Here is a 14158-nt window from a genome sequence, read left to right on the forward strand (position 1 = left end):
GTTGAGTGTCTTTCCATGCATCAGATGGTCACTGGTTCCAGGCCTGGTCAGGGTACATGCCCAGGTTTTGGGTTCGATCCCCTGCTGGGGTGCAGACAGGAGGCAACCGATTGATGTTTCTCTCTCACATCAGCCTTTCTCTTTCTCTCTCTCTCTGCCTTCCTCTTTCTCTAAAATACATATATATATATGTATAAAATCTACCAAGTCACAGAGGCAGCCTGGCCTGCCCCAGCTTTCCCCATATATAACATTTGCCCTAATGAGTGCGAAAACCGCATCAAACAGAACTGGGTTAAGTCTTAGATAATTTGTAGTTATCAGTGACTGATTATCAAGCCTAGGACATTATCTCCAGTCCTGTTTGCAGGCTCAAGTAGCTTTCCCAGCAAATCCCAAAGCCCCATGATATCACATTCCCATGAGTAATGAGGCTATGGTCTAGAATTCTAGATTAATTGGCACAAGTCTTCCTTGGATCCCCAGGGAAAGGCCCTTTTCCAATACTAATGACACAGTAAAGTGGCAGAAAGGTGCCTCTAAGTGTCAGCTTTATACCACCTTTAACAGCAATAAACAATGATCTGAGTCCCACAAACATAAGGACACCACCTCCGGGGCATCAGGCCAGTGGTTTCTCAGGCAGACAGGCCCTGGGGGAGGGTGCAGGGCCTCACCTTCAGGATGGGAGCCAGGAAGACAGAGATCCCGGTCAGGATGAAGACGATGGTGCCGGTCACTCTCTGCTCCCTGGCAAAGAAGAGCACATAGTCAGGTAGATTGGGAGATGCTCTGTGACCATTCCAGCCCCCAGCCCTCTGTGGGCACTGCCAAGTAATGTCCAAGGCCCTGCCTCTGCCTTGTTCCCCCATCCCAGAGAGTAAGCCCACTGTGCAAGGCCCAGCTGACCAGCACATGAGAAGAGAGGGAGGTGAGGGCATTTTATAGGGGTGTTTGGGAGGTTGTCCAGTGACTAATAGTGGGGTGCTTGAGCTAGACCAATTTAGGTGGGCTCTGCCACTTAGTAGTTGTGTGGCATCAGTAGAAGAGAGATAATGGCACCTACCTGGGGGGTGGGTTGTGAGGATGAAGTGGGATATAATGTGATTATCCCTGCCCTTTGACTAGAATAAGAACCCACATGACTAGTGAGGCTTCAGCGGGAGGGGGACTGGCTGCAGTAGAGCAGGAACGAGGGGTGGGAGACAGGTGGGTGTTCCTGTGTGCCCAGGTCCAGACACAGTACAGGGGGGAGCTGGAGGCTCTGGGGCTGATTGCTCAGGCCCAGCTGCCTGGGGCTCAGAGGCCTGGGGGGAACCCTGCTCTGACCAGAGAAGTCTTGCTTGGGGCAGGCTGGGCAGTGGGGGGGAATCTCTTAGGACAGCCACTTCTGGGGATGCCAGGGTGTGGTATGGGCTCGCCCTGGGCAACCTCAGAGGTGGAAGATGTGCTGCTCTGTCTGAAACAGATCAGGGACCCGACATGGGGCACGAGAAGAACATGGGCCACAGACCAGGAGTGGGAATGATCCTGGAAGGCTTTCTGGAGGACTGGAGATTAAGCAGGACCCAAACCCACAGAAGGGCCTTGGGGGACAGTGGGGCAGGGTGTCTTGAAGAGGAGACAAAGGGACAGGTCAGAACAGGCCTGTGTCGCTCTTGAGGGGCCTATATAGGTGAGAGTCGAGAGTGTGTATATGGCCCATGGTGGTGTACTGCTCGGAATCTATTAAGACAAAAAACACCACTTAGAATGGAATTTTCGTCTCCCTCCTCTCTCCCTTCAGGAATATCAATCCTCTCCATGTGGCTCCTGGGCTGTCAGAGCAGGGATCCCTTTTGCCCAAATACCTTCATGGTAAGAAAAACCTGCTTCCCCTCCCCCATCCTGACCACTCCTGCTCAGGCAGTCCCCAGGCTTGGAGCCCCACCTACCTGACCCCCAGGAATTGGGGCTGCTCCCCTGGGGCACTGGTCTCTGTTTCCATCTTGAGGCTGTCGATGTGGGCAATGGAGATGACCGTGGCAGCTACGTACCAGGGGAGCCCCATGAAGGAGCACAGGGCCATTAGGATGCCCACCCAGAACAGGTCCAGATGGTAGCCAGCAGCCTTCTGCAGGGGGCGGCAGGAGAGGAGAAGCTGTCTAGGAGCCTGTTGCTGACCATCTGTTGGGGTGGGGTGGGTTAGACAGAAATCTCCCCAAAGCAGTCATTTGGTGGGACATGGTTCAAGGGCTCCCTTTGACTTTCTAGAAGGAACTCTAAGGGGGCTGTCATCTTGAAGTGTTCAGGCCTCGCCAACGCCAGGGTTTGGTGAGTCAGGGAAGGGACACAGGTGATGGGTGTTCAGACTTGGAGAGGCCCTGGGCCTGGGTCCTTGGGAACCAACGAGCCCTACCAGGGGCCACCATATCTCTACAGTTCCTGAATGGGGGCCCTGGCAGGGACAGGTCTTAGACCAAACCCAGAGTTGTCCAGACTGGGATGGGAAGAGGGTAGCCTGAATTTCCTCAAACCCAGAGGGAGGGTGGAGAGTTGCAGGGACCAGGGGAGCTAAGGATGCTCCTCTGCCTCATGGTGCTGGGTCAAAATCCCCCTTTTAGGATCTGCTCAGACTCCCAAGATCACTGTTGGGAGGCACAGAGCTGGAGGGTGTCTTTGGGAGAAGCAAGGGGCCCAGTGGCCCACCCTGGACTTGGTCCTGGTCTTCGGATCAAGTCACCTTGGCCCTGGTGGCCTTATTGCATCTGAGATCACATTTCTCCACACCAGAACTCAGTCTTCTAGCCTCATATTTTGCTTCATAAATGGCCCAGAATTTTGCTACATGCACCATCTGCCCCTTTCATTCCTTCTGACTTTGTCGGACGAGAGAGGTTGTGCCCCTCTAGCACCAGCCTTACCCTCAGCTTGTTTTCCTTCCGGTTGACGATGACGGCTGTGATCTGTTGGTCCATGAATATCAGGATGGTCACCAGCAGCGCAGGCAGGATGCTCGCCGGGTACACCCACCATGGGTTCTTTCCAAAGGGGGCCACAAACCAGCCTCGGTCTGGCCGCGTGGGCTGAGTGGAGCAAACAGTGAGAGCCCTCTCCACTTTCCCTCGTCCCAGCGCACTTGCCACCCAGGGCCTCCCTCTCCTCGCCTTCCTGCCAATCCTCCACCTGGGGCATTTTTCAAGTGCAACTGTTTCCCTTGCAGACGTTGGCACCTGCAACTTTAGAACGAAGAGACTCTGACGCAGACTTAGGAAGGACCTCGTGTCTGCAGAACTAAGGGGATCATTTGTGGCAGCTGCCTGCCTGGGATTGGTTAGGAAACAGGGAGGTGCATAGTCAGAGGGCGTAGAGAGAGACCTTGTGGTCACCAAGTAATTGCAAACTAAAAAGGAGCAGAAATGAGGCCCAACAGGCAAGAATAAATAATTTGATGGGTTCAGTGCCTGTTGCTCCTGCCTCTTCTGGAGTCACCTGTCTGGGGAGCATTATAGAATTATCTGTAAGACACCCAACGTCAATGCAGATTTGCATATTGAGAATAGGGGATTATCTGTGCAGGAGCTGGGCTGAAGTTTATCTTTTTTTACTTAAGAGAAAGAGGTGCTTTAATTGTCAAGGCCAATACCAGTTTAACCTTTATTCGATGAAAGGGAACTTTAGTTCCCTGCAAGGAGTGGGTCCCGCAGGCCGAATTTAAATGCTGATGGAATTTAATGCCGTCTTTTAAAGGTTAATGAGATGTGTTTAAGCTCCTTAGGAGAACCTGAAAGTAATATTGTGAAAGTCAAGCCCTCAAGGGCAGGAAGGGCCAGTTCCAGTGCCTGTGCCTCCAGGCCCAGTGTGGATGTGGGGTGCTCCTTGTGAGGCAGCAGGATTCAAGTTTAGCTACAAGCCAATGGCACAAACTCTGAACTATGGGGGAATCTGTGAAGTGGTGGGTCTCTTAATGCTGATCTGGGATCACACTTTGAGAATTACTATTCCTAGAGATCATTTTCAACAGAACCCAGGTGGCCCAGCTTGCAGACTGCCAGGAGTCAGGGAATTGTAGACCCTCAAGTGAAAATCAAGGGGCTTCAGCTAGATTCCAGCACCTCCCCACCCTGTGGCGACACAGTGGGCTTTCATTGTCAATATGGCCCCAACCCACCACCTCAGAGGACCTCCCTGGGAGGCTGCTCTACATGGGCAGGGTGGAGCATGCACAGAGAACCCACACGGCTGGGTGGCTGAGAGTAGGTGACAGTTCGATCACTGTAGAGGGGAAAGGACCTGCAGCCAGTGGGCAGCAGAGCTAGTGCCCAGAGCAAACCTTGATGACACTGGGCACGTGCAGCTTGGGGGTTTCCAGCCCGAAACAGGCATCGATTCCACAGAACAACAGGATGGAGAAGACAATGGAAAAGTCAGCGACTAGTGCCCGGACCTGCAGAAAGATGAGCGAGTGAGCAAAGTAGCCGCCCGTCCACAGGTGGACCCAGTCCCCAGGCAGCAAAGAGGAGAACAGTTAAGAGCTTGGGCTCGACCGAGTCTCAAATCCCGGGTCAGCCCTTGCCGGCTGTGTGATCTTGGGAAAGCATGTCATCTCTTGGAGCCTCAGTTTCCTCATCTGTTAAATAGAGATAGGATAGCACCTACCTCATAGGCATAACTGAGCTATGACACATTCCAAGAGCTTGGCATATATTAGTCAAAGCGGGAATTGTTTTACACGTGCCATGCAGCCATCACTGACGGTTTTTGGTATGACAGACTGAGCTGGCTCACCCAGCAGGGGTGGTAAGGACAAGGGCTGAATTCTGAAAAAACTCTTAGCTCCTAAAAATGTGTGACGGATTGTTGCACTGCCACCTGGGCTGAGGAGGGAAGGCCCCCAACTCTGCTGGGGACCCCTCGCTACTCTCAGACCTGCTGTCCACTAAGAGTCCTTGGCCTCTTGCTCCTCTGTGTCAAGAGGCCCATCCCAGCCCTCTGGTCACCCTTCCACACCACTGGCTGCCCTGTCACCTTTTCTGTATTTCTTCACAGACAGCAGTTTCCAAAGAACAACAGGGAAAGCAGTTAGGAAGGGCAGGTGCAGGTTATGTATTGCACAATTAATTCGTTCCCTGTACCTCCTATTCCCCTTTAAAACTGGTATTAAAATAACATATGTGGTTAATTAAAAACCCACATAGCCTAGCCCGTATGGTTCAGTGGTTGAGCATCAACCTATGAACCAGGAGGTCACAGTCAAGGTACATGCCCCTGTTTCCTGCTCCACCCCCAGTAGGGGGCATGCAGGAGGCAGCTGATCAATGACTCTCTCATCATTGATGTTTCTCTCTCTCCTCCTCCTCTCTCTGAAATCAATAAAAACAGATAAAAATATTTTTTTAAAAAAACCCCCACATAGTATAAAAAGCAAAGCCTCCCACCTCACCCTTCCTCACTCCAGCCCCCCTTCCTGATACACCCATATGTCTGCTTGATTTTAGTTGTTCTGGTGGTTTCCTTCATGTCATGAATGAGTAAGCTACTCTTTTATATTTTGATTTATTAATTTGAGGCATTGTTTATTGCTAAGGAGTTAGCTTACTTGCACTATCCCCCCTGCTCTTTCCTCATCCCCAGCCTTTGAGAGTTGTTTTTAAACTCCTTCTGTGGGTTTCCTTTGCACTTTCAAGTTAGGTAATCACACCTCTCTTTCCACTAACCCTTGCCAGCATCTTTCATTCTCCATCACGGGAGGCCAGGCTTGTGCCCCGTCCTTCCCACCACCTTTCTCCTCTCCAGCCCCTTCCATCTTTACATTGTCAAAGCCAAGAACTTGCATACTCTCTTCTGTAAACATATGTCTTTTGTGTTTTATCTATAAGGTGATTCTAAAAGTTGAAAATCAATAACAGCTTTATATTATTACGATCATTAAAACATGGATCACACAGAACGAAGCAGCTAGGCTCACACCTGCTTTCCTAAAATATTCCTAGCATTCAGATCAAAAAGTTATTAAGTTAGATCATACGAATTTGCCATCTTTTGTAGGTCAAAACAGTCAAATACACAGCAGGTGCTCAAATAATGTCATTTCATTCAATGTTGTTTTGTTATAATGATGATGAGAGAAAAAAATCTACTCCTGGCCAGGGCCACTGTCCGTGTGGAGTTGGCACCGTCTCCCCATGTCTGCGTGGGTTTTCTCCAGGGACTCTGGGTTCCTCCCACATCCCCTAGATGCGCATGAAGTGAACCGGTGCGCCTGCACTGTCCCTGTTTGTGTGCAGGTACATGTGATGCACATATGAGAGGGAAGGGCGTCCCGCCCAGGGTGAGCCCGCCTGGCACCCTGAGCTTCTGGGGCCAGCTCCAGCCACCTGCGACCCCGAATTGGAATAAGCTGGTTGGAAAAGAATTTCTTACTTGTTTTAATTAATCTTTTTTAAATGAATATATAGTGCACATTTATTTCAATGTTCAATATTATAAATGCTTTGGGTCTTTATTTAGAAGTTTGCTAATGTTTTTGTGACCAGAAATATACATTAACTCTTATTTATAACAATGAGGCTATGGTAAAATTGGTTTTCTTATATGTCATTTTGCTTAACGTCGCGTTTCCAAGAACCTATCAATGATGTTAAGTGAGGACGTCCTGTAGGCAATTTCACATGGTCCAACATAACATCAAGATGGATATAAGGAACCGCTGTGAACTCCCTCCCGCCTTAAGAAGTAACAATGCAGCTATTCAGTCAGTGTCTCTTCTATCACCCAGTGACATCCCCGTCCCTGCTCTCTAGAGACATTCACTGGTCTGAATCCAGAGTTTATTATTCCCGTGCATGTCTTTATACTTTTACTAAATATGTATATAACCCTAAAATAAACATGACATTGTTTTGCATATTTTACAGTTTTACATAAATGGTATCATATTATTTGTAATCTGCAATTTACATTATTTGCTCAGCATTATGTCTGCGACACTTCTTGCGGACAGGTGCAGCTGTAGTCTATGTGTGTACTTTGCAGCTTAATGTTTGTATGATTGATTTTCATTTATTGCTTCATTCTGCTGTTGATAGATACAGTTAGATTATTTTCACTGTTATCCTTTTAGAATCAATGTCTCTGTGAACACTCTTGTACACATGTGAGTTTCTCTGGGGTGTAGACCTGGTGAAGTGCTGGGTTGGAGGTCAGGTCCATCTTCAGCTCTAGCAGAGAATGCCAATTGTTCTCTAAATTGGATGTACCTGTTTATACTCCCACCCATTGCTTTTCATCTTCAACACTTGGGATCCCAAGCCTTTTATATTTTTACCAATCTGATGGGTGTAAAATGGTTTGGTCTCATTCTTCTTTGCAACACTGAATTCCAGGAGGCAACAGAGCAATTTGTAAGTAATTTGAGGGGTGGGGGGGAAGATGGTGGTTAAAGAATTTCATGTCACATGAATTATATTTCATCCTTCAGGGAAAATATAGACATTCTCAGGTGTAGTCACTACTCTAGAATTTTTATGTAAGAGGTGACTTAAGGATATGATCTGATTGGAAGTGAGAAAGAAGGGAAATAATTTGTCTTGAAGATGCATTTGTGTTGCAAGCACACTAATTTTGATTCAGTTTGTGTACTGCAAAGCTCCCTAAAGAACCTTTTATTTATTTACAAAATATTGGGAAAAGTTCAATTATTCACATCAAATATTTTTTTATTATTAATAGTAGTAGTAGCAGTAATATTTATTTAAGATGGCTTTAGGAGAGCACTCATGAGGTTTATGGTGGAAGAGAGTTGCTAAAATTCTTCTGAGTGCCCCTCCCCATGGCATAGCTACTGCTCACATATGTAAGTGCTGTTTTGATTAATTAGTGTTTTATGCTGGTCATAGACCAGAAAATAAACTTAAAACTAATAGTTAGCATTAACAATAGCATTTAAAAACTCAAGTATCTAGGTATAATCTAATAAAAATGTGCAAGACCTCAAGACCAAAACCTATAAAACATTATGGAAAGAAACAAGACCTTAATAAACGGTGAGGTATACCACAGTCATGGGTCAGAAGGCTCAAAATGTGAAGGGTGTCACTTTTCCCCAAATTGACATGTAGAGTCAATATAATCTTATAAAAATTTCAACAAGTTTTTAATTTGGTGAAACATAAGATGATTCTAAAATGTATGTGGAAATGCAAAAGGGGAAGGCATTATTGAAAAAAAAGACAAAGAGGGAGAGGTTGGTCTGTAACATATACAGACTTATAAGCCACAGAAATGAAGATTGTGATATTGGAATACAAATAAACCAATGAAACAGAACAAAGAACCTAGGAATAGACCCCATCATGTGTGAAACTTGATATATGGCAAAAGAAGCAGTGGAGAGCAGTGGGGGAAAGAATGAATCTTTTTTTTAAAAAGTGCTGGAGCCGGGCCGGGTGTGGCTCAGCAGTTGAATGTTGACCTAGGATCCAGGCAATCGGGGTTCGATTCCTGGTCAGGGCACATGCTCGAGGCAGCCGATCAATGACTCTCTCATCACTGATGTTTCTATCTCTCTCTCTCCCTCTCCTTTCCTCTCTCTGAAGTCAATAAAGATATATAAAAAAATAAATTAAAAAAATTTAAAAAGTGCTGGAACAACTGGCTATCTATACAAAAACAAAGAAATATTATTTCATACTGTATGTTAAAAGCAATTCTGATAGTTTGTAGATCTAACATAAAAGAAAAACAATGAAACTTTTAGACCATAACATAAGAGAATATCTTCTGTCCAATATTTTCCTTGAGGAAAATTTTGATATATTTGATTACAGTAAAACTAAGAATTTCTATTAATGAAAAGGTACCATTAAGAAAGTTAAAAAGGAGAAGGGAGAAGATATTTGCAACACATCGGGGAAATTTAAAAAACACAAAGAGGCTAAAGATAAAAGTCTGAAAACACCAAGTGTTGTCAAGGGTACTCATCGCCAAGGAGGCCCCGTTCTCTCTGACTCCAGGTCTGTGCTATTAACCTGAAAACCCTCAGTGAGCAGAGCTGACGTGTCCATCCCGTGAGTGGCTCACAGTCCGCTCAGGCAGATCTTGTGCAGTCTGACTATAGGTCCCCTCCTAGCTGCAGGGTGAGCTTACCTTAGTAGGGAAATAGCGACTGAATTTGAACTTTTTCAGGGTCAGGGTCATGGAGTACGTCCCGAAGAAAAGAATGAAGGACATGAGCGCCAGGTCTGGGATGAACTGGCAGGAATTCCCGAGCAGGCGCCCCCCGTAGTTCAGACACTCCTTCTTGCTCAGCAGGGACCAGTCCAGCGCTGTGAGGTTAAGGGGGTTGTACTTGGAGACCAAGCAGAGGAGAGAAAGGGTCAGGGCCATCCTGAGGGCCAGCGGTGGCCTCTCCCTGCAGTCCCCAGGCAGTCCGCACCCCCCTTCTGCTCTCTGAAGGGCCCTCGCCCTCCTGCCCCGTGGAGCCCAGCAACAGCAGGATGCTCCTGGGGACAGGTGGCTGTAAGGAATGGCCAACAGGAGGCTCCCTTGGAAAAGGAGCAGCTCCGATGTGTTTCTTCATTGTGTTCCAGGATGCACTGCTGTGTTAGCACAGAGGAAAAGCACGGAGGGTGGTGGGCTGCCCTCTGCCTCAGCAGGCCTCGCTCCCTGCTCGGGCCACCTCCTCCCTGGAGTGTCTCACACTTATTCTTCCCTTTCCTATCCCTATATGCACCCTTCCACATATTGGGGCTCACATCCCACCCATATCAGGCCCTTCTTGGGTCAGCTGCTTTAGTCACTTCCCCTTTTGGTGTCCCCTTTAGATGCCTAAAATCCAGGGCATGCACCATTTTATATATAAATATATAGGGATATATATTATATTCTTATGTATATTCCTATACCTATATATTCATGTATATTCATACATGTGTACATAAATACATATATGTACACACCCACACATATATGTATATATATGTTTCTAAGTGTAGTAAAAGAAAGAATAAAAGGAGAGTAATTTATAATAAAATTAAATATATATTTTAAAATTTTAATGTGTAAGTGTGCAGGAACCTATGTAAGGAAATAAACAGATGCTTGCAAATATAATGGATGTGTGGATTAAGAGAAGTGTGGCAGTTTGATTAATGACAATGCCCCAATGAATCATGCCTCCCTGTGTCCATGCTCCTTCGCAACGTGACCCTAACAGTTCTCTCAACAAAAGTGCAGTCTGTTTCTCCACACCTTTAAATCTGGGCTCCCCTGGGCTTACTTAGACCAATAGAATGGGAGGAAGTGGCTTCGAGCAGGTTCTGAGTGTAGGCCTCAAGGTGCCTTGCAGCATCTGTTCTCACCCTCTTGGAACCCTGAGACCACCCAGCTGTGATAAAGCTCAGGGTGGGAGAAAGCCACATAAAGAGAGAGGCCCAGCCATATGCTGAATGTCAGGGTGTCCCTCAATCACCATGGTGATTAAAAATGCCGCTTGCAGCCTGGCCAGTGTCCCTCAGCTGTTGAGCATCAACCTACGATCCAGGAGATCACTGTTCAATTCCTATCAGGGCACATGCACGGGTTTCGGGCTCGATCCCCAGTGGGGGGCATGCAGGAGGCAGCTGATCAATGACTCTCTCATCATTGATGTTTCTCTCTCTCTCTCCCTCTCCTTTCCTCTCTCTGAAATCAATAAAGACATGTATTTTTTTAAATGCCTCCTGCAGGGTAGCATGCCTCTACCGCCCCACTGGTCTGGCCCAATGTCTCTCTCCCAGCTCACCTCTCATGGTTTCCCTGTGAGACCCCCACCATCACACTTTCTCAACCGGATGGTTCACTCACTGTCCTGGAACATGCTTGTGCTTTTCTGTCTATGCTGGTCCCTCAACTGGAATGTACTTCTCTCTATGGAACCAACTTTCCCAACTTTTAAGACCAGATTGCATTCCAGCTTCTCCACGAGGCCTTCCTTTCCAGCGTGGAAGCACACACTTGGCCTATATTTGTCACATGGAATGCTCTGCTTGTGCCCTTCATTACTTTTCAGGTTTATCTACACGGGCCTATTACAAGCGAGTTTGAAGGCAGAGCATGTTTGTTTCTCACATGTCTCTTTAGCCTTCACAGCACACACAGTGCCTCGAACATAGTAAGTATTCAGACACAGGCACTGATTCCATTCCTCCTCTCTCAAAATCAGATATTTGAAAAATCTTAGGTTAAATTGCCAACTGAGCAGTCAGGGACAACTACAGGAGCGACCTTGGGGACATGAGATGTTCAAGAATCTCCCCCAGGGCCAACCAGGTGCTACCCTTCACCTGGTTTCAGACTTCCCACCCGAAACTTTACTCATTAAAAAATTTAAATATCTATTTAATTTTATTGTAAATTACTCTCCTTTTATTCCTCCTAATAATGAGGGCCACTGTTCATTATTATTGGGAAAAGCAAGCCAGATCTGAGGGCTTGGAGACTCATGAGCACAAAGGACAGATCAGGCAGGGCGGGTGGGGAGGGGTGGGGGGGATGAGTAAACGCGCTGGGGCTGGGGAGTGGCATGCTGGGTGGGAAATGGGATCCTGGATAGGAGGCCAGGGAAGAGGTAGAAAGATGGATGGGAAACTTTGTTCACAGTGTTGTTCGTGCCGCCCTATTTATCATTCCTCATGTCCACCTCCCCTTTGAGTGTGTGTGTGCGAGAGTGCGCGTGGCATTTATGCACATGGATCTAATGAAATGAGGCATATTATAAATGGGATATTGACAGAATATATGTAAATTTAAAATGTGCATTGACAAGGCTCCCGGGGGACCCTGATGGGCCGCTGGGATTGACCTCTGCAAGTCTGGGTTGCCATAGGATGACCTCAGTTTCCCAACTTTTCTCACTCTCCCCACAAACAAGAGTGTCTGACATGAGAGGAAAGGACTTACCAGAGAAGTGTTGGTGTTTGGTGGCAGCAGGGCTGAAGCATTGAACCCGGTTATATTCGCTGTGGGTGAGCACAAGACATGGGAGGGTCAGCAGCTGCTGGGCAGGGAGATGTGACCACCCCCTCCAGGCCCCCACCTTTCCCCATCTTCCTCCAGTCCCTCAGAGCCAAGGATTGGCTCCATTGTGAGGGCAGCTCATCGAACCCCGCCCCTCTGCGCTCCGCCCAGGGAAGGGGATGGGGGAGGAGCCGGGACCATAACTCGGACAGACCGGCTGGGCCAGGCTAAGACGGCCGCTGTCTGATGCTGAAGGGCTGGCTTTACAACCTGAAGTAAGGGAGCTGCTGCCAAGACAAAGTGCTCACACAAACCAGTGAATATTGTGCCTTGCGAATCCCTACCGGCCACTGGACCCGTGTCTGTGCTCTTAGACGTAAACATTTTCAAAGAAATTGCTCTGTGCCATGCACCATGCCAAACCCTTAACACACAACATCTGGTTAAGTTCGTAAATCTGAAAGAAGTTTCCGCATTTTAAAGCTGAGGTAACTGAGGCCCAGAGAGGTTATGTAACCGGCCCATTGCCCAAGGTCACACAGCTCAGACTTGGAAGAGCCATGACCCGCCCTAGGCAGGATGGCCCAGAGCCTGTACACCTCCCAGCTCCACCCAGGGAGCATCTTCTCTGCCCTTCCTGCTTCTCTCCACATACACTTCTTTCTGTTCTCCCCCGCTTCGTCCACATGTGCTATTTTGGGGGGTGTTTTTTCAGTTAGCTGGGCCTGTAAGGACTCCTTGGCTTTGATGTTATTTTCTCTAATCTGCTGCTTGAGTGCCAGCTGAGGAAAATTAAACCTGGCCCCTGCCTCAGCACCCCTAACTCTAGGCGGAGCATATGAGGGTTCCCACCAGGGGCCGTGAGAGGAGTTGAGAGGAACTGTGACCCCACCCTGGGGGATGTGGCCGTTTATCACAAAGGCAGGCCGCTGAGGGCCAGGGTCTCCTTTCTCTTGCTCCTGCACCGAATGGGTCTTCCTCCTGGCCTTCCTCCTGCAGGGAAGGCTGACTGAGCAGCACCCGAGGAGCAGGTTTGGGGAGGGAGGGGGCCTGCGGCCAGCTTGCTGGTGGCAAATCTGAAATTCATTGCCAGCCCCGTTTGGCTCCTGCTGGCTGTGGTTAGGAACCCAGAGGGAAGAAGAGACTCTTCTTGAAGCTTCCTTCAGCCTCCAACAAGCTGTGGATGTGACCACAGGGATCCTCTAAGTTGCCCACTTCTGGGGAAATGGGGGTGGAAGTGGCTAAGGGATTCAGTGGGATCTAGGTCACAACACTCCTAGAAGCTCTACAACACAGAGGCTTATTACTGTTATTCTGAAGAAAGTTTCATTTCATAGAAATCAGACATTTGCTGCTCTCCCTCACCCCACTGACCAAGAGAGCATGATGCACAGTTAACAACGGAGTCGAAAAGGTGGCAAGAAGGCGACCCAGGGCTACCCAGCAGACGCTGCGGGCTCCTAGCTCCCGCCCGAGCCTGGCGAGCGCGGGTGCCCTTCCGCTGCCAAGCTTGCCACACCAGACATTCCCGTGATGTCTTCCATTAGGCTTAGCCATGTTTTGATATCGAGAACTGTGTAGGATTTATCGCAAAGCCACTTTGAGATGAAGGAGGAAGAATTTCAACATGGAAAATTCCAGAGAATATCCAAGCATCAAATAGTTTAAAATTCTAGTGTTTGCAAATGGTACTCACTTGGGATTGGAAGCGGCCAAGTCAGTGTGTGCAGCATCCATAAATAGAATACAAATCAGTTACAATGGAAACAAGATTAAATTTAAAAGGAGGGTGCCCCAAACAAGCTCTTATGATGAAGAGTGGCGATGAGTGACAGCGTGCCATAGTCACCCTGGGTTTTGCAGTAAAAACTGGGAATACGGATCAGTTAGTAAGCAAGTGGCCCCCCTGGGAGAGGAACCCTCCTCAGCTAGTTCCCCCATCCCCAGTCTCCTAAATGTCTAGAACTTTCCTTTACATAGTCTCCTAATCAAAACCAACTTGTCCTGGTTCCAGTTCCTTTATGCTCTGTGAAGAAGCTGTAAGCCCAATCTTACTAGGGTTAGTGATTTATAATGGCTCAGTATTACTAATTAATACTTCAATAGCGAAATAGTTCTCAAACATGCATCAGAATCACCCCAAAGGCTCCTTAATAGGCAGCTGGCCCTACCCCAGACTTTC

General features: G+C 47.8%; 1 protein-coding gene across 2 annotated transcripts in view; it reads right to left on the reverse strand.

Annotated features, from left to right (window-relative positions):
* SLC4A5 (solute carrier family 4 member 5) overlaps nt 1–14158 on the reverse strand; it is an 81684-nt gene that overhangs the window by 12540 nt on the left and 54986 nt on the right. For both annotated transcript variants that reach the window (XM_081156379.1, XM_081156378.1), the window contains 6 exons: nt 11920–11978; nt 9127–9327; nt 4313–4426; nt 2904–3065; nt 1935–2113; nt 678–750 (listed from right to left, as the gene is read on the reverse strand). In XM_081156379.1, the coding sequence (XP_081012505.1) occupies nt 678–750; nt 1935–2113; nt 2904–3065; nt 4313–4426; nt 9127–9327; nt 11920–11978 (788 nt within the window). The remainder of the gene's footprint in view (nt 1–677; nt 751–1934; nt 2114–2903; nt 3066–4312; nt 4427–9126; nt 9328–11919; nt 11979–14158) is intronic.

The sequence above is a fragment of the Miniopterus schreibersii genome (assembly GCF_964146895.1).
Source record: "Miniopterus schreibersii genome assembly, chromosome: 13".
Classification (NCBI taxonomy): domain Eukaryota; kingdom Metazoa; phylum Chordata; class Mammalia; order Chiroptera; family Miniopteridae; genus Miniopterus; species Miniopterus schreibersii.